Source organism: Schistocerca serialis, chromosome 1 (assembly GCF_023864345.2).
Source record: "Schistocerca serialis cubense isolate TAMUIC-IGC-003099 chromosome 1, iqSchSeri2.2, whole genome shotgun sequence".
Taxonomy (NCBI): domain Eukaryota; kingdom Metazoa; phylum Arthropoda; class Insecta; order Orthoptera; family Acrididae; genus Schistocerca; species Schistocerca serialis.
In genome coordinates, this window is record NC_064638.1 from 545,650,651 (window position 1) to 545,670,588 (window position 19,938).

General features: G+C 36.8%; 1 protein-coding gene across 16 annotated transcripts in view; it reads left to right on the forward strand.

The window, feature by feature from the left end:
• LOC126475204 (calcium/calmodulin-dependent protein kinase type II alpha chain) overlaps positions 1–19,938 on the forward strand; it is a 1,005,993-nt gene that overhangs the window by 895,418 nt on the left and 90,637 nt on the right. For 4 of the 16 annotated variants that reach the window (XM_050102867.1, XM_050102894.1, XM_050102884.1 and 1 more), the window contains exon 14: positions 9,569–9,709. The exons of 10 other annotated variants lie outside the window; for them this stretch is intronic. In XM_050102867.1, coding sequence (XP_049958824.1) covers positions 9,569–9,709 — 141 coding nt within the window. Of the gene's footprint in view, positions 1–9,568; positions 9,710–15,873; positions 15,970–19,938 lie in introns of all 16 variants that reach the window. 2 more of the 16 variants (XM_050102858.1, XM_050102875.1) reach the window with 2 other exon arrangements.

A 19,938-nucleotide genomic window follows, 5' to 3' on the forward strand; every position in this document is an offset into this window, starting at 1 on the left:
CTTTTCTAAATCATTTTTCAATTTATTTTAATCTTCTGATGACTTTACTAGTTGATAAAAGACAGCATCATCTGCCAACAACATAAGATGGCTCCTCAGAGTGTCTCCCAAATCATTTATATAGATAAGGAACAGCAAAAGGCCTATAACACTACCTTGGGGAACACCAGAAATCACTTCTGTTTTAGTCAATGACTTTCCATCAGTTACTATGAACATTGACCTCTCTGACAGGAAATCACGAATCCAGTCACATAACTGAGACGATATTCCATAAGCATGCAATTTCACTACAAGCCAGTTGTGTGGTACAGTATCAAGTGCCTTCCAGAAATCCAGAACTACGGAATCAATTTGAAATCCCTTGTCAATAGCACTCAACACTTCATGCGAGCAAAGAGCTAGTTGTGTTTTACAAGAACAATGTTTTCTAAATCCGTGTTGGCTGTGTGTCAATAGACCATTTCCTTTGAGGTAATTTGTAATGTCTGAACACACTATATGTTCCAAAATCCTGCTGCATATCGACATTAATGATATGAGCCTGGAGTTAAGTGGATTACTCTTACTATCTTTCTTGAATGTTGGTGTGACCTGTGCAACTTTCCAGTCTTTGCGTATGGATCTTTCAGTGAGCGAGCGGTTGTATATGACTGTTAAGTATGGAGCTATTGCACTGGCATACTCTGAAAGGAACCTGATTGGTATTCGGTCAGGACCAGAAGACTTGCTTTTATTGAGTGATTTAAGTTGCTTCACTACTCTGAGGATATCTACTTCTATGTTACTCGTGTTGGTAGCTGTTCTTGATTTGATTTCTGGAATATTTACTTCCTCTTCTTTTGCAAAGGCATTTCGGAAGGCTGTGTTTAGTAACTCTGCTTTTGCAGCACAGTCTTCAATAGTATCTCCATTGCTATCACATAGAGAAGGCATTAATTGTGTCTTGTCACTAGCATACTTCACATATGACCAGAATCCCTTTGGATTGTCTGCCAGATTTCGAGACAAAGTTTTGTTGTGGAAACTAATATAAGCATCTTGCATTTTCAAGAAGTACAAGAAATAACATAGTTCAGAACAGGATTGTTCAACACCATTAATTTGAGGAATATTCCATTTTTAATTCCTTCAGAAAAGGAAATTTGTTTCACAGTCTGCCTATTTTTTTATCATTTACATCAAAGATTATGTCTACATAAGACAACAATTTTGTCCCTACAATGTATTTTTGGTGGTTAGGAAACAAATCAAACTCACTTGGAAACAAGCTTGGGCATAGGATGGGTTGAGAATTATTTTTAAAGCCCAGCTTGTGTACTGCCAACAAATGAGTAAAACAATTGCTCCAAGCATAAGCACTTTTTTAACAGTTGCCTTGGCTGTTTTCCTCAACTCACTGTCTAAGTAAGTCAATCACTGTATAATCCAAACCAATCATTGTTTACTTCTTTTCATAGTAGTCAATCATGATAATACCTTGTTAGTCCCATGAAATGCATGAAGCTTAAGTCAAAATGAAGCCAAGTAGTTTATCTTGAAAGTACATTATCATAGTTGTAAGACTCATATTCTCTGGTGTTTTGGCAGATATTTGTAATTTCATTTTTTCAATGTACCCTGGAGTCAGATGAAACAAATATTGCTCATCAGGTCTTTCATGTGATGTCCAGTGTTGATGGAAAGCATTGGTTTCCATCCCAGCACAAACAAAAAGATTTTTAAACTGGAATCCTATGTGCCCATTCAATAGAGTAGTCACAGATTAATCAATCTGATATTGTTCTATCAAAATGTATTAACAGGGACAGTAAAACATGAAGAATGACCAGTACTCTAGCAGTGACAGCACTGCCCTGGCCTGTATCGACTGCTGCCACAATGCAACAGAGCTGCTTAGTTGCTGCTGGAGTACTGGTTATTCTCAGTGTTTTCCTGTTTCTTTTAATACATACATATAAAGTAAATATCTCACTAGACTAATTTGGGACTGCTCTATCAAAAGGGCACATAATTCCATTTTAAAAATCATTTTGTTTGTAATGGGAAACAAACCAACACTTTCCATCAACATTGGGTGTCACATTAAAGACATGATGAGCAGCACTTGTTTGAGCTCATTCCAGCTACACATTGCAAAAACTAAATTGCAAATATCTGCTGAAACATCAGAGAAAATGTGTCTGATGTCTCTTAGATGGCACAATCAGTGTACATCATACCATTGACAAAAATACATTCATTTTTCACAGTACTACTATGAAGAACTTGAATTAAAGTGAACTAAAAATTAATTTCAAGAAATTTTCAGCATGTGAGTAATATTTAGTTTATTTTTACTTAGATTTTTCATTACTGTGTTGTGAAAAATGTTGTATTTATGTTAGTGGTATATCTAGCATTGATTCACAGGGTGTACATAAAGTCTGGGAACACTTTCAATTATTTATTGCACAAGAACCAGACACTGAACAGATGTCATACATATTGCATTTTGAAGACAAACTCTGAAAGCTTTTTTTTTTACAGACACTCAATATGCAAACCATGAGTGACCCAGCAGACGTCAGTACAGTAATCAAATTCTTGCCATACCCGTCCCAGCACGGCATTGTCGACTATGGCAGTCACTTCTCATTTTCTCTCACAGAGCTTGGTACATCACGTGGTAGAGGTGTTACATACGCCAGATCTTTAATGTGTCCCCCCCAGAAAAGACTATACGGAGTGAGATCTGGTGATCGGGGAGACCACTTCATGAAATAGCTGTCCCCTTCTGTAGCAAGGCCGATCCATCAATGCGGCAGCTCCGTGTTTGCGACTAGCACTGACTGTTGGTAAATCACCAAACTATGCTGTGGTGGTATACATGAAAAAAAAAACTTTCATGGTTTCTCTTCAAAGTGACATATGTATGATATCTGTACAATGTTTGGTTCTTGTGCAATAAATAATTGAAAATGTTCCCGGACTTTATGTACACCCTGTATTTATTCTTTGCAGTTGCAACCACATGAAAATAACCAAAAGGTTGAAATTGCAATAATGAATATTGGAGTAAACATACAACCACTGTAAATATGAAGTCATTTCAAAAATTCTTTATGACTGTGGGCCCACAATAAATATATTTTTGTGGAAACAAAGAAAAAATCCAGTAAACAATTCAAAAAGCCTGTGAATGTTCAGTTACAGGCCACCAGTGTCTTAAGTATGAAATATTGTCATAGTTAGTACAAATGCATTTCCAATATTACATGTGTGACTGTTTAGGCCTCATCCAATCAAAATCAAAATTCATCCATGACCTGCATTAACAAGAAATGCAATACTTCTTCAGCACATTATGTGTTACACTTGACTGTACATTTATACCTGTAAAGTAGATGTCCCATGTGTTGTCTGCACTCATTTCTGCAGTGAATTCCAAATTCTTTCAAATACCCTCTGATTATCTCATAGATCTTCACAAGACTCTGTACAATTTATGGTTCCAGTGATTCCACTGAGTCAATGAGAATGTTCTACATTTAACTTTTCAATGACCACAAACAGGAAAATCTAGGGGTTGCGGTTAGGTGATCTTCTAGGCCAAGATATATACCCTGCTTGAGCTAGCCATACTAGCTTGTTAGATGTCATCTTAAATTAACAGCAGAATGAGCAGGTGTCCCATAGTCCATCTACCACAGGGTCCATGTCAAGTCATCCAGGCCATGAGAATCATTATCTAGTTGTAAACTGAGATTTTGTGTACTGCTTTTGTATTTAATATCATGAACTTTTGCCAATTTTTATTGCTTTATATACATTCTGTTGGCAGAAATTGTTGAAAGTTTGATGCAATGCGTTACTTCAAAGCAAACTGTAAAAATTTGGAAATTGTCTGCAGTTTTTAAACAAAAAATAGTATGCTGACAGTCTTATCCCTGAATATCCTTTCAGACATGTAGTTTCTGAAAACATGTTAGAATTGTGCAGTTAAATGTATATGCCATAACCAAATTGAGGACCCTTTGTTCAGAGAATAAGTATGGTCTGTTGCTGTCGTGGTGCCAACTTCACACAGAATACGAGAGAAAGAAACATCACAAACATCATTATCAGGCCAATTGAAGGACATGGATGGTCCATGAGGATGCATGAACCTTACTGTAACATCATATTCACAATTCACCTTCTCAACAATTCCCAAATACCAAGAAGAGTCATATGCACATGCAACATAGCAGTTGGGCTGCACAGTGCATTCTGACATTAGTGGCAGAAGTGCATCTGAGAAATCATGCACGATACTAAAATCCATATTACAGCTCAGCCTTTTTGCTCCAATCTTGGTTGATGATACTGGTACAATGTCATGCATAGATCATGTTCCAGGAATTGTTTGTGCACTTGTGAAATGCTGAGCAAGATAATGTCTGACTTGTACCATTTCATCTTTTGAAACAAAGGAAACTGAAAAGCCTTGCAGGTTCTCGTGACAGAATTCAAATACCTGTGAACCTGTAAGTATTCGATCATTATAAACTCTTTGCAAACTTATTTTTGTGACAAGTTTTTTAACAGTGCCACCAATACCGTCACAGGGAGATTTGCCATGGCTGGTAACAAAGTAGTAACAGCTGCAATTTATGTTGAAGTTGTGTTCATGGGAGCAGATATTTCTGAAATTCTTACAATTTTTATATTGTGCAGCACAACCATCAGTGAAATATTCAACATACGCAAGATGAATTTCTGAAAATTCACACTTAAAAAAATTCAATACAGTCTTCTGAGTCTGGTACACCAAGGCAACATCATGTTCTAGATCATAAGAAACAATATAATTCCTTTTTGCATGCAACTGTTTGCCCTTTTTGTAATACATATAGACAGCATGAATAGTGCAGCTGCCATTGTTCCAATGATACCACTGTACTTCATCTTGAACAACAAAATTGAGATTTTCACTGAAATCCATTAAAATTAACACTGATCCTTCATCAGATGTTTCCTTCTTCGTTTTCAGACAATCAGATTGTGATTGAGAAATAAAAGAGTGTGGAGTAAGTTTTTCAATTTTCTTAATTAATGTGTCACAGAATTCTGATAGAGAAGTGATTTGAACATTCTATCAGTTGATAACCATTGACTGTACTGAACAATCTCATCAGGATCATAGTCTTCTATTTCATTTTTTAAGTGTGTTTGAAGCAATGAACTGGTGGGGCATTTTTCACACAGACAAAGCATACGGTCTCGGTTATGCAGAACTAGCACTCCTGGTTCGCAGGAGAGCTTCTGTGAAGTTTGGAAGGTAGGAGACAAGGTACTGGCAGTATTAAAGCTGTGAGGATGGGGCGTGAGTTGTGCTTGGGTAGCTCAGTTGGTAGAGCACTTGCCCGCAAAAGGCAAAGGTCCCAAGTTCGAGTCTCAGCCCGGCACACAGTTTTAATCTGCCAGGAAGTTTCAGTGTGAATGTTACTTCAAAAAGTTGTGGTTGCAAAATACTGATGCGAATTTTCTGCAGATCAATGGAAAAACTGCTACAAACCACGCTCAGGGGAAATTCATTTTGGGTTCTAGAGAAATGTAGAACGACCCCAGGCAATACTCACTCTACAATTTACGTTAGAAAAGAGTTTAACAAAAGGCAAACTTACTGTAATGGCATTTGTTGACTTAGAAAAAGCTTTTCAACATTTTTTACTGGAATACACTCTTTGAAATTGTGAAGATGTTAGGGATAAAATACAGGGAACGAAAGCATTAATGCAGCTTGTATAGAAATCAGAATGCAGGTACAAGATTCATAAGACATGAAAGGAAAGCAGTAGTTGAACAGGAAGGGAGGCAGAGCTGTATCCTATCCTCAATGCTCAATCTGTACATTGAGCAAGCAGTAATGAAAAGCTGAGAGAAATTTTGAGAAGAAGTTGGTATTCAGGGAAAAGAAATAAAAACTTTGAATTTGTTAGTGACACAGTATGTCTCTCAGACACAGCAGAGGACTTGGAACAACAGTTGCCTGTGGTGGACAGTGTTTTGAGATGAGGTAAGAAGATGAGCATCAACAAAAGTAAAACAAGGGCAATGGAATGTAGTTTAATTAAATCAAATGATGTTGAGGGATTTAGGTTAGGAAGTGAGACACTAAGAGTCGAAGATGAGTTTTGGTTTTTAGACAGCAAAGCAAGCCAGTGTAGAAGCAAGAATTCGCAGTGTGGATTCTGTAACAGCTGAAGAAATCCATATAGAAACAGTAAGAATATTAGCCAATGCAAAACCACCGAAAAGTAATATAACTGTGGGTGAGAGAAGAGCTTTAAAACTCCTGAATGACGACGATAGTATTTTGGTTCTCCCAGCTGACAAAGGAAGCGCAACGGTGGTTATGGATGTGGCCGACTATCGGAGTAAAATTACTGATCTGCTGGATCCACAAGCATATAGGAAGCTGAATAAGGACCCCACTAACAGCGTTCTCAGAACTGTGTCGCGGTTAATAAAAAAGTCCTCCATTGAAGAGAGTGTACAGAAAGGTCTCTGCAATTCGGTTGCGCTACCACTGAGGCTTTATGGATTGCCCAAAATTCATAAAGAAAATGTGCCGTTAAGACCAATACTAATTGCCATTGGTTCGCCCACCTACTCGTTAGCCAAGTTTTTGACTACACTGCTAAAACCGCATGTGGGCCGTTCGGACTCTTATATAAAGAATTCGACACATTTCATCAGCAGATTGAATGGCACAGTGGTCCAGCCGCAGGACATATTGGTCAGCTTCGATGTGGTATCGCTGTTTACCATGGTTCCACTTAATGATGTTTTGGAACAGCTGGATCGAATTTTTCCTGCTGATATTTCAGAACTGTTTAAGTGTTGTTTGATGACCACATATTTCAAGTGGAATGAACAGTTTTATGAGCAAATGGATGGCGTGGCTATGGGAAGCCCCCTAAGTCCCATAATTGCAAACTTCTTTATGGAGAAATTCGAAGAACAGGCCTTAGGTACTGCCAGCAAAAAACCAAATGTATGGTTCCGTTATGTGGATGACACGTTTGTGCTGTGGAGACATGGAAGGGAGGAACTAAGCCGGTTCCACGACCATCTGAACAGTATAAACTCGAGAATTCAGTTTACAATGGAGGAGGAGGTAGACGGCAAGTTACATTTCCTCGATGTGCTTGTTTTTAGAAACGAAAATGGTAGTTTGGGCCACTCAGTATATTGCAAACCCACACACACAGACCATTATTTGCACTGGGATTCGAACCACCACCCACAACAGAAGCGGGGTGTTATCAAGATGTTAGCGGACAGAGCTGGAAATATTTGTGAACCTGAGTTGCTCGACGCTGAGATGGAACATCTCCACAATGCACTAATGAAGAACGGATATTCGTCCGCCGAAATAAAATGTGCGTTGAGGCACCCACACAGAAATCATACTGACGTACAGGCTACAGCAAAATCTAAGGTTTTCCTGCCATTTGCTAAAAATGTAACGGAAAGAATAGGGAGGATCTTGACGAAGCGGAATATTACCGTAATTTACAAGCCCACCAGGAAGATACAGGAATACCTTAAGCCTGCCAAGGACGCTTGCAAACCACTGGAAAAAGCTGGAGTGTATAGGATCCCATGCAGCTGTGGTGATGTTTATGTGGGTACCACTAAAAGAACTGTTTCTAAACGTTTGGAAGAGCATAGGGGGAACTGCAGAAGAGGAGAAACGGAACAATCAGCTGTTGCGGAGCATGCTTTCCAGCCAGGGAACCACAATATTCATTTCGAGGAGACGCAAGTACTAGCGGCCACAAGCGGATATTACGAAAGGCTCTACAGGGAGGCAATCGAAATCGCTAAACACCCTAATAATTTCAACTGTAAGGAGGAGGGTGTGAAATTAAACGGCATATGGATTCCGGTGTTAAAGAAGAGGTGTACCACCCGCCCACTACTGGGTGATGGCAACGGCGATCGACAGCGACGGACAGCGGCCAATTGCACTGACGTTTTCAAAACACGTGACATCACGCTGCGGCTTGGGAGCGCGCGGACACGGAATTTAGCGGCAGTCAGTAGTGAGCCAGTGGGTGTGTTGGACCATCCATTGAGCTATGGACCCCCTTGAAGATGTCTCCCGCAGTCGGAGACGAAACGTTGGGAATCGACACAGAATTCGTCAACCGACCACGGCATAACAGCCCGGATAATTATAATGGACATGATGTTTCCGGCCGTGAAAGTCTACATTTTAGTATTCATGGATTCGAAGGTGCAAAATTATTGTAAGGATGTAACTTGTTCAGTACTTTAGTTCTTTGGAATATATATTCACTCAGTTGCACAATTTCAGCATATGTATCAATAAAAATAAACAATTTTTGACAATATGATGTAATTGGATAGATAAAACATGAAGTGGTGTCAGGAGAAAACATATATAAAGGTTAAGTAAATGTGAAAGCATTCAGAGCCAGTGCCTTCTGGCAGAAGGCTGGAAGGGGAATGAATAGGGATGAAGGAAAAAACTGGTGAGTTTTAGGAAATGGGGAGGGCTGGAAACTTGCCCAGAACCCTGGGTTAGGGGTGACATACTGGAAGGGATGAGGAGGAGAGACTGATTATAAAGGACTGCAGCAGACAGACCCCAACAGTCTCACCTCCTTATTCTGACTGGTACGTCTCCCCTGACCAGAAGTTCTGGGTGAGTTTTCCAACCCCCCACCCCACCACATTTCCTAAGACTCACCAGCCCTCTTCCTTCCACTTCAATCCTTATGGCAGGAGGAGGAGACTCTGTTCCAAAAGCTTGCACATTTACTTAACCTTTATATATGTTTCCACCTGCTACCTCTACCCAGTGAGATTAAAATTTCAACTTGGTCATTTATTATGGATAAAACTGAATAACTCTGTAATTATGGAATGACTAAGGCACCTTGATCAGTTAAAGAAATTATATTCACAGAAAATCTTTCGAGATACCACCAGTACCTTGTAATAAAATAACTGTTTGGATGGAAGTAGCCAATATCAAATTTTTCTACACAAAGGAATTTGTGCTGGTAATGTATGTTCTGTATTCAGATTTATTTTATGAGATAAGATGTGTTGAAAGCATTATCATCCGATCTTTTTTGTAGAAATTTATATTCAGAACTAGACAAATCATATTCCTCCACAAGTATTGTGACTCATGTCTATATGGAACTGCTGCTGTTTGGAAATATTTCTTTTAATAACTCCAAGTTAATTATTCTTTTCCTTTGTAGCTTTTCACAAATTTGATAATATTACTGTCTTTCTAACACCAGGCTTCATGCAGAAATGAACTGCAATACACTAATTTCAAGTCAGTTCTTGTTCATTTAGTTTTGTCTTCTGATTTGTAATGTATCTCTTTGTGTATAATAGGTATTAGATTTTATTTTATTTTCTTTAGGCTACAGCGTCCATTATGTGTTCTTAAAAGTGCTCTTTGTATATTATTCTTACAATGAAATACACATTTAGCCTTACATTTCTGTTTTCTGATAAGATGTGTATTCATTTCATCCTGTGATTCAATAAGGCTTCATCCGTGGCACAACACCACCCTCAACTCAACCGACTTTGGCTAAGGTGTTAACATCCGCTCTTGCAACATCTTCAGCATCTTCAAGTGCAAAAGCTCCCGCTAACATGAGTGCAGCACTTTTGCAAGAGGTGCAAGGTACTTCAGTGTGCTTCAGCTTTTGCCTTTAACCTGCATTTTTTTCTATGCTGCACTAACTCAGTTGAACTTACAGCTGCTAACATTGAGACTTTCACTTGGCTTAACCAAATGCTGTGGTTGTGTTCTCATATTTGATGTAATTTGTACCAGAGTAATTTAGTTAACTCATTATATGTGTTTTATTCTGATTTAACCCTTCCCCAATTTTAGGTTAAAGTCTTTGATGGTTTGCTTTTATCAAAAAGTTTCTGATTATTCTCCAAGTGTGGTAGTTATATATTTTCCATGCATTTAATGAGAGTATTTGGAGGTAGTAACCTCTACAGCACTTGCTTTTATAATCAAAACTTGAATGAAAGACATGTAAATTGTGTACAACATGAGCATTCTTACTATCTCAAATATTCATGAAAAAATTTTCATCATTATTAACCTTATGTGTATAAGGTGCAGTATGGATACTGCAATCGACCTCCACTACAGATGCCTAAAAAACAACAACACATATAGTAATTCCTTGCCTGATAGTAAAAACTTCCGTTAGCTCTAACCGCCACCAGTGAGGGTAAAATAATTTTCTACTTCAGTAACTATTCCTTATGTTTTTAATCAGTTGAAGAGTATGTAGTAAATATATATATTTGATACATTAAATGTAAATAAAACAGAAGTTTACATTTTATCTTTGTGTAATAAATTTTTCATTAAATAACAGAGCAGTGAGAGTGAATTACAACTTTCATCTAAATGATTACTCTGTAATTCACAATTAAGTGCCTGGCAGGGAGTCATAAAACTTGAGAGAGTTTTCAACACACTTTTAACAATATCTGCACTAACAACACTTGCAAAACATTAATGTTCTGCAACCTATAGTATGATAGTTTCCATTAGAATCCTTCAGAATAGTGGGATATTCAGAACTAAAAGAAGTCTCCAAATCCATAAACTGGGGAAAATGAAAAAAATGTGTGTTAATGGAACATACCTGAATCCTTGTTGTTTGTTGTTGATTTCACAATGTTTGCTTTTTGTGAAGGTAAATGTCAACAACCAATGAAAGAAACTATTACTGCAAGTTTGAAAATCGATTATAATATTATCAAAATAATACACCAAAAAGAAAACTATACAAATTAACAATGAAGCTGCACATCCAATTGATGAGTTTTTGTATGTTAGGTAACTGTAGACAATGACTGGATGGACAGTAAAATAGATAGATAGAAAAACCAGGAGTGCTATTTGAAAATCAAATAAAATCTGCTAAACAGATGTTCTGAAATAGTGAAATTTGCAATCTGTGCATTACCAATTTTGAGATGGACTTCAAACATGAAAATCTTTCAGAACTGAAGGTTTCCCATTAAGCAGTGTACAGATTGTTTTAGAAAATTATTTTGAGAGAGAGGAAGACAAACAAAGAAGACAAATTGAACTGTAAGGTGTAACTTTGAATTTAATGATAATGAAATAGAGTTGAGCAAGACATGTAATCTGATGAATGTATGGCTGATGAAAGAACTAAGTTCTTCACTGGATTCCATTGAATAAGAAGGAACTGAGAAGATGATCTACTGGGAGATGGGTGCATGATGTGTGTAACTAATGACAGTAAAGCACAGAGAATTGTGGAGAAAGCCTTAGTATGACAGTGGCTATCAAATATGATTTCAGTATGTTTGATGGTGGCATATGCCTCTGTCTGTGTCCATTTTGTATGCCTCTGTCTGTGTCCATTTTGCAGTTGCATCTTTCTGTGATTTTGGTTATTTTATATGTTGATATTGGAAAATATTCAACATATGGCTTTCTTACAGAGTTTATAAATTCATAGCATTTTTTAAAATGCAAAATCAAAATGATAAATTATTTGTAGGTTTTCTGTTTGTATTTAGTTCTTTTGGCACTTTGGTTTATTGTTGACCTGAAGGTTATTTGAGAGCCTACATGATGGTACTACTTTTGACTACGAGACCTGTGTGAATTTCCTTTTCCCTCAAAAGTAAGAAGCCTTGGGCTGGGCTGCACTGCATTGGACTGGGCTGGGCTGGGCTGGGCTGGGCTGGGCTGGGCTGGGCTGGGCTGGGCTGGGCTGGGCTGGGCTGGGCTGTGCTGTGCTGTGCTGTGCTGTGCTGTGGGGAGGGAAGGGATGGGGAGGAGGTAATGGCCAGTTAATGTTAGTTTCACAGTGAATGCTGAAATAGTTTGAGATTTCATGACCAATAGTTCTGGGGATACTAGATATTCGTCAGTATCTTTTACGTTTTCTAGCTTTCTTCACACCAATGCTAAATCAAAATTTCTATCATTTTTGTGGGGTAGGATCCATGATCCATTTGCAAAGAATTTTTTTTCTAAGGTGGAGGGCAAAGCAGCTACTCTTCAGTGCCCCTTGTCTGGAATATCCCTTCTGCAACAGCTTTAATGATTGAGAGTGCAATATCTCACAAATCTTTATTCTAAATTTTAGGCTCACAACATTAGCTAGAACAATTGTGATTAACAATATTATATTAAAATCAATAGGTTTGGGCATATTACACAGAAACTTCATGTGACATAATTAGCTATCCTTGTAAAATTCTAAATGTGACATTGACTCCTTGATTGGGAAAAATTTGTCCTCTTTAATTTTACAGGAAGATTAATTTAAAAGCATTTGCTAGGTTTTAGAAGAAGAAGAGGAGGAATAGATAGAGAATGAAATTACATTTCAAGTTGGGAGGTGTTCTAGTTTACCCCAGTGGGAGCACTGGATATAACAGTTGTAGATACAGACTGAGACACAACTTTACCAAGTGGTTTTGAAATATTGTTTCATTTACAAGCACTCATTTTATTAATTGCATTATCAATTTATTATACTTTGCATTCCTATCACCAATGTTATTAATTTTGGTTGGCTGTCATTGTTGGTATTCGTTATCCAGGGTATACTATTTATCTTAACGTTCCAAATATCTTTCTGTCCTGAAGCAAAATAAGAAAAAAATATATCAAGCAAACATTATTTAACTTCAAGGGAACACTAACCACCATGGTTACATTCCTTGTAACTTTGTTCATTATGAAGATGTGGATGGCAGTACATCATTTTTAAATAGCACCCTATATTTTTTATTGGGTTATCCACATCCTTTTCCCAGACATGTTCAAAAACATATCATGGTGTACCACTCCTGTAAAGATAACATTATTAAAAACGTAATGCAAAATTAACCTACTAGCACACAGTGCACATACTCAGGTTAATGAACTCATCCACTTGCTGGAGTTGACAGTAAACAAATGGAAACACAAGGAAAATGAACATTGTTCATTCAGCATCCAGTCAACTGCCAGTAAATAAGCAACTGTTAGTGCAGTTACTGTTCTGTAAATTAGTTATACAAAACTGCAACCAGTCATTTTTTTGAGTAATTATATTTTATTCCATGAACCGGTTTTCAAACCTTTTCAGGTTCATCTTCAGATGGTTTCAGGAGGTTACATCATTATTGTTAGCATAATGCTGGGTGCTTGTTCTATGACAAAAAGATGGAACATACTTTAATGTGTCACCAAGCATTATGCTAGCAGTAATGATGTAACCACCTGAAACCATCTGATGATGAACCTGAAAAGGTTCAAAAACCAGTTAATGAAATAAAACATAATTATTCAAAAATGTGACTGGTTGCAGTTTTGTATAACATATTTACATTCAATATATAGTCACAGTTCTAAAATATCCATAATGGATAAGCATAAGTTACTGTTCTGCTGACTTATATTCTCTATGGATTAGTAGCATTTCTGCATCCCCTTTGTTGATGTACATTGCACTCACTCAAAACTCCTACTAAAGACATCTGATTGTGGTCAGTGTACATTTTCCATGCCTTTCCATTTGTTTACTGTGAATGCCCACAAATGGCTACAGCATTTCTTGACATCAGCATATGAATTAGTACCACACCAACACTTATCAAAGGTACAATTGTATGGCATATCAAGTATATTAATGAGTATGTTTATGATCTTGCAGACAATATTAATAGTCATCTTTTGGATAAGCATCTTTTGTATGTTTCCCATGTTTGCAGTTTAAATTATTAGATATAGATTCCATCTTTTATGCAAAACATTGTTTCTTCTTGTTATCCAAACATATTTTAGTACCTCTGTGTCATCATTGGTGGGTTTTGTTTATTGAAAAACTGTAAAAAGAGAATGTATTTTAGGTTGTAATTGATTTAACAAAATGTGGCCTAAATTAGACACTTTTTGTTCATTTTTGTTGTTACCTTAATTTTACATTATACAGTTTTGAAGGACCATCCATGTAGTGTCCTCAACTGATACCTTGTCATTCATACACCAAATGATGTAAATGTGAATTTTATCAGCGAGATAACACCTGCCTTGATTTTAAATGATTTTGGTATGACAAAATGTTTTGCATATGTATTTGTTGCTACTCATGTTTTGTTGTGACAGATGCTCCTCCTTTCACATTCTGAGAGAACTGCACACACCTCAGATGTTTTACAAGTGATGCAGTAATCTGCAATGAAGAACGGCCTGAAAAAAATTGCTCTGCCTGAGTCATAGGTAAAGCAGGTGGCAGACTTTTCTTTGTTTATTGAATACAGGGGAAATGCATCAGTCTAGAAAGGAAACTGTCTGAAGACACTTGCCTGACTCAGCCTGAAATATTGATATTGCCTATGTGTGTGACAGGACTAACAGTGGATATTCAACATTTACAGAGAACGGCAGTGGGAGTGGTCATAGGTTTAGCTGACCCATGGGAGAATGTCATGGAGATGCTGAAGAAACCGAACAGGCAGATGATTTAAGATAGACACAAACTATTCCACAACAGCCTCCTCACAAATTTTTGAGAACCATTTTTAAATGACGAATCTAGGAATATATGGAAAAACCTATAGGGATGTAAAGGACAGTCTTTATAGAGGTGTTTAAACAATGATTCTTCCAGTGCTCCATATGGGAATGTGAGGAAACCCTAATAACAGTTATAATGGGAAATACCTTGAGCCATGCAATTAACAGTGGTTTGCAGAGTATGGATGTAGATGTAACTGTGTTAGTACAGGAGACAAAAAGTTAATTTTGTGGCATGTTTTTGATACTGTCATGTTTATAGGAATGGTAAACTGTGATACATTTTTGAACAGTTCTTGAGGAGAGGAAGTAGATTTCCCAATAAAACATATAGGATGCTATTTAAAAAAAGATCTACTGCTCTTGATACCTTTGTAATGACAAAAATTTACAAGAAAGCCAACAAAAGAATGTTTGGGATGGCCCAGATAATGGGACACCATATAATGTTGATCAGTTTGCTGTCCACCTAATCACTAGTTCATTAGTCAGAATTGAACACAGATATAGTTTATAAAAGCTGCTTACTTTTGTTTATGCATTTTCATCCTTGAGATTCGCCTTCATTGGCAAGACACATTGTGTGAAGGAGAGTGAATGTGTAGTATCAGTTGTCTACTACTGTTTGCTTTGATTCATCTCCTGTAGACTGTATGCATTTCTTGACTTCTGTAGTCGTGAATTTCAGCATATGCTGTATACATTACCTCATGATCAATCAAAATTCTTTTAACAGACATCCATCTTTTGCTGTTGTTTCATGGTGCAATAATTCCATGTATATTTGTGTAATCAGTAAACTAACCTCATGATCTTACACATTAGTTTTAAATATCGTGACTCAGAATGCAAACTTTTCTTATTTGATTTTGCTGATGTCAGAAGAAATTCATAACACAGATATCCTTAAATTCATAAAGTGCCTCAACATACTACTCTCTAATAACTTTTGTTAAAAAAAAGTAAGCAGCAAGTGTTCTGAATACTGATAGTTGAATGTTATGATATTTGCTGCATGTAATTTGATTGTAAAAATCTTTTTGACCATACAATGGTGTTAAAATGGTAGTGAACCTTCAAGATATGATATTCAGGCAATCAAAGCAATAAAATGTTATGTTGTAAGCACATTCATCTTCTTGTTTGACCATTACCATTAATTTCTTGGACACATTCCAAGTGGTAATTTGTTGATGTAAACAGAACAAACTGCAGCTTCATAATATCTGTATTTTTGTTTCTAGATACTTTCTGTTTTGTTACTACAGGCTCCCTAAATAAATCATTAACAGATAAAAAGAGTTTGGAAAATTCAAGAAATGTACGAAGTCAGCTGAAGCGTGCTAGTATCTCTAATCGTACTGGTGAGTTTCTTGGATCATAAGAAGGCAAATTGTGTGCCTACACCTGCATAAATAAACAAGGAGATGTAATTTTAGAGTTGTAGAGTATCATTTGCCATATGTCCCATTGCCAGTCATTTGTACACCAGTTTTAGAACTTCACAAAATTGTAATGTAAAAGTATCAAATATTTTCTGACCCACAGTGCAATAGCATCATAGCCTTGCACTCTTTGTTTATGACCTTAGTTGAAGCTCGTGTTGGACTAGAGCAGGCTATTTGCAATCTTTGGAAACTGATAATTTGTAACAATGAGGACTCTACTAGACTATACCTTTGTCAAATGAAACAAACATGTTCTCACAGTTAGCTGTCTACACAAAAATATATAATTCTGATTTGAAACTATTATGCTATGTATCTTACTCTTTTGCTTCCAAGTCCACAGTTGATGAGATCAGCAACTCTCAGTGATTTCAGACATTTTTCAGACATTTTAATTTTTCTGATGTATTAGTAGTTTTTCTTTGCCAGAGTTGCCTCTCTGTATTAGTACCAGTATCAGTAGATTCTAGCAAATTGATGGTTTGGCACAAAGAATGTAGACTTGTCTGATCTGTTGCCCATATGCAGCACATCATATTTGTAAATTCTAGGCACTGTCTTAAATGGCATAGGGAGCAACACCACATGATAGTTTAGTTGTAAAATGACATTTAGTATTCTCATTAGAGTATGCTTGTTTGGTAATATCTTATTAATAACAGCCATCATCTGATATAGTGTCTACATTCAGATTTGTAGTTCTGCTTCTTATGAAAATGACATGGCACCATTGTTCATTGAAAGAAAAGCAAAAGGCAACAAACATCTCAATATATAACAGACAAGGATAAAAACTATTTGTGTACAAATGAATTATAGATTGAGCTACATTTGATTTACAATGTGTTGCCTATAATTGTAATCCAGTTTGACTGGCTAATTTGAAGGATGTGGCATCCCCTCTCCCTCCTCCCCAGCTTCTCCCCTCTGCCCTTGCCTCATATAGTTGCCAAGCTGACTAAATGTTTTGGGTACATATGGTTAGTAAATTGGCTTAGACAAATATATTTATATTTTGTGATAAAAAAGTTGTTTGTCATCAAAGAGCTACCTCTAAGTATGATGAGTATGTATAATGACGAAGATTCTCAAGTATCTACAAATGTTATGACCATGAAAATAATCCATTTTTGACAATATAGTTTAATTGGATGGATAAAAAATCTACTCACCAAGCAGCAGCAGGAGAAAACCCATCTTAAAAAAAAAAAAAAAAAAAAAAAAAAAAAAAAAAAAAATTACATATGCAAGCTTTTGGAGCTAGTGGCTCCTTCTTACAGCAGAATGGTTGAAGGGAAAGGAAGGAGAGTGAAGGAAAATGACTGGAGAGCTTTAGGAAAAGGGTTAGAGGGGTCCTGGGAGACTTACTGGATTGCATATGTAGAATCTTTTTTTATATCAGTGTTCTCCTGCCGCCACTTGGTGAGTACATTTTTTATTGATCCAATTACTTTATATAATTGTTATGAGATATTTGTCTATACTAACAAAAATTCATTGGAAAGAATATGCCTAAGGCAAGACTGAACCAGTAACATCTTCATGATGCTTTGAAAGCGATGTTGTGGATAAGTGCAGACATTAGCAGCAACCACATACACATAGCCCTTGAGTAATAAAAGAAAATACATGGTAGGTGGCATCACAGACACTGCTATAATTCAAGTGCCAAATATTTTTATTGCCATTGGGATGGTTGAAATAAAAGTTCACCAAATGTTATATTCCCATATTATGCATATTCAAATCTCCTTTAAATGAAGTGTGGAAATATTATTCATAAATAACTGCAGGAATGTAAAATATTCTAATATAATATTTTGAGTATTTTATTATTTGCTTAACTGCGACCAAGAACATGTGAGGCCAGAGGTTCAAATCACCATCCAGCCATCCTTATCAGGGTTTTCAATTATTTCCCTAAAATCATTTGAGGTTAATGTTTAAATGGTTACTTAAACAAGGACAAAGCCCACTTCCTTTATCACTCTTATGAAATCACTGTCTCTAATGACAATGCAACCCTGTAACCATTTGCATCATAATAATAACAAGAACATTAAAACTCTCTCAGTTTTATTCACTGAGTATATTTTGTTATTTCAGCAGTAATATTTTAATGTGTCATCTTTTTCTTCAAAATTGGCAAGTACAGTGTGTTAACTGTAAGATGGCAGAGTTGTGAGGGGAGTGCAGGGAGAGGAGGAAGCAAGCATTGGCTGGCGAGGGGAGAGGAGCCATTGGGAGGGGGGACAAGGCACACCCACCAGTTGCAGTGCTGGCACTACAAATTGCGTGTCATGCTTACACGAAAGCAGACGAAAGGCTTGGAAGTAAAACTCGCTTTAAATGTTGTTTGTAAACGAAACTGAAACCGTCAGGTACATTAAAATCTATATATATATAATATGTTTGTCTACTATGCGCTCACAAACAATTCATCCGATTGCAATGAAACTGTTTGAATCTTCCAATGCTATGCATGCTTTGTCCTGTGCATGTAGCATCTCTCGCTGAAGATTTGTAAAAGGGGTGAAGCAATTTTTTCTGCTCCCTTTCCCTTTCACAGCATTCAATCGCACACAATATAATTTTGCGAGCATCGCAACGTAATACTGGTTTCCTTCTAACCGCAAGCCTACCGGTAGTGGTTGTTGGCGACTCCCGAGATGGGCCAGCAACTGCCTCTTCACTCATTTTGATAATGTTTAGCACAACTGCACAATAAAACACACAGGACAGTACAGTGCAAAACAATAACGAAGCAGACGACAATGTCTACCTTGTACAACACAGTCAGCTACGTAATGTTGGCAGCAGTCGAAACTGCGTGCCTACCGAAGCCTCCCGACGTTGACCGACTTCTGCCGATTCAGGACTAGGGAGAGGTCTGCCATCTAAAAGTTTACACACTGTATTGTTGGTTTTATTATTGCTAAGTCTTCTAATTGATGCCATCTTGGGCAAAAGTTATTCCTTGAAAAAATATGTGTTGGTCCCCACACATAAAACTCTTTGTTCTTCACTCCTGTACATGTCATAAGACTTCACTGAACTCTGATGAATTCTTCTTTGTTTATAGAAAGTTACTTCTGTTCAGTCTGAAAAACTCTTTATACAGAAATGGTAATTGAAATGAAACTGTTCTACAATGTGATTCAGTGTTACATTGAAATCGTAATTGTCAGGGAAAGATAAAAACTGAACTGATTGAAAACTCTTACAAATGAAAAAATATGTTTTCATTATGATACAGCATGAACCCAGCAACCACTCACTTTCATTGTATCAGATTTAAAGTATCTGTATTGTGTGATGGAGCCGTAACTGTTCAATGTTGAAAACAATGAATTCTAAGTGGAGCCAATGTTTAAGATAAAATATTTTTAGAGAAGGTTTACTTCCAAGGAAACCTACTGTGTGATTCTGTTTCAGAGTGCCAGTCATGTACACATCTCTATGAATGTTCTCAGCTGTTCTTAACAGACATCTGCACTAAATAACTTTTTCCATACCACTGAGTTTTTCTTATCTTTCTTTTATCTCTGTTATTTCAGTTTTCTAATTTATTTTCATGGTAGTCACACAAGACTATAAACTTATAAACATTCTTTTAATTTTTCACGTGCTCGATCATCTGTCAAAACTACTTTCTGGTGTGTCCTTAATCAGTTTCAGTACTGTGTGTTCTTTTATGTTTAACTTCCCATACATTATTAAAATGAAAGTTATAAATTAACATATTTTCTTGTACAATAACTTTAAAGCATACAACCTCATGTTGAATCCACAAAGAGGATGTCAGGAAACAGAAATATTATATTGTCTCTGTTATTCTGTTATACTACACCTTTCAGGTGAGTGTTTGCCAACTCTCTGCCTCCC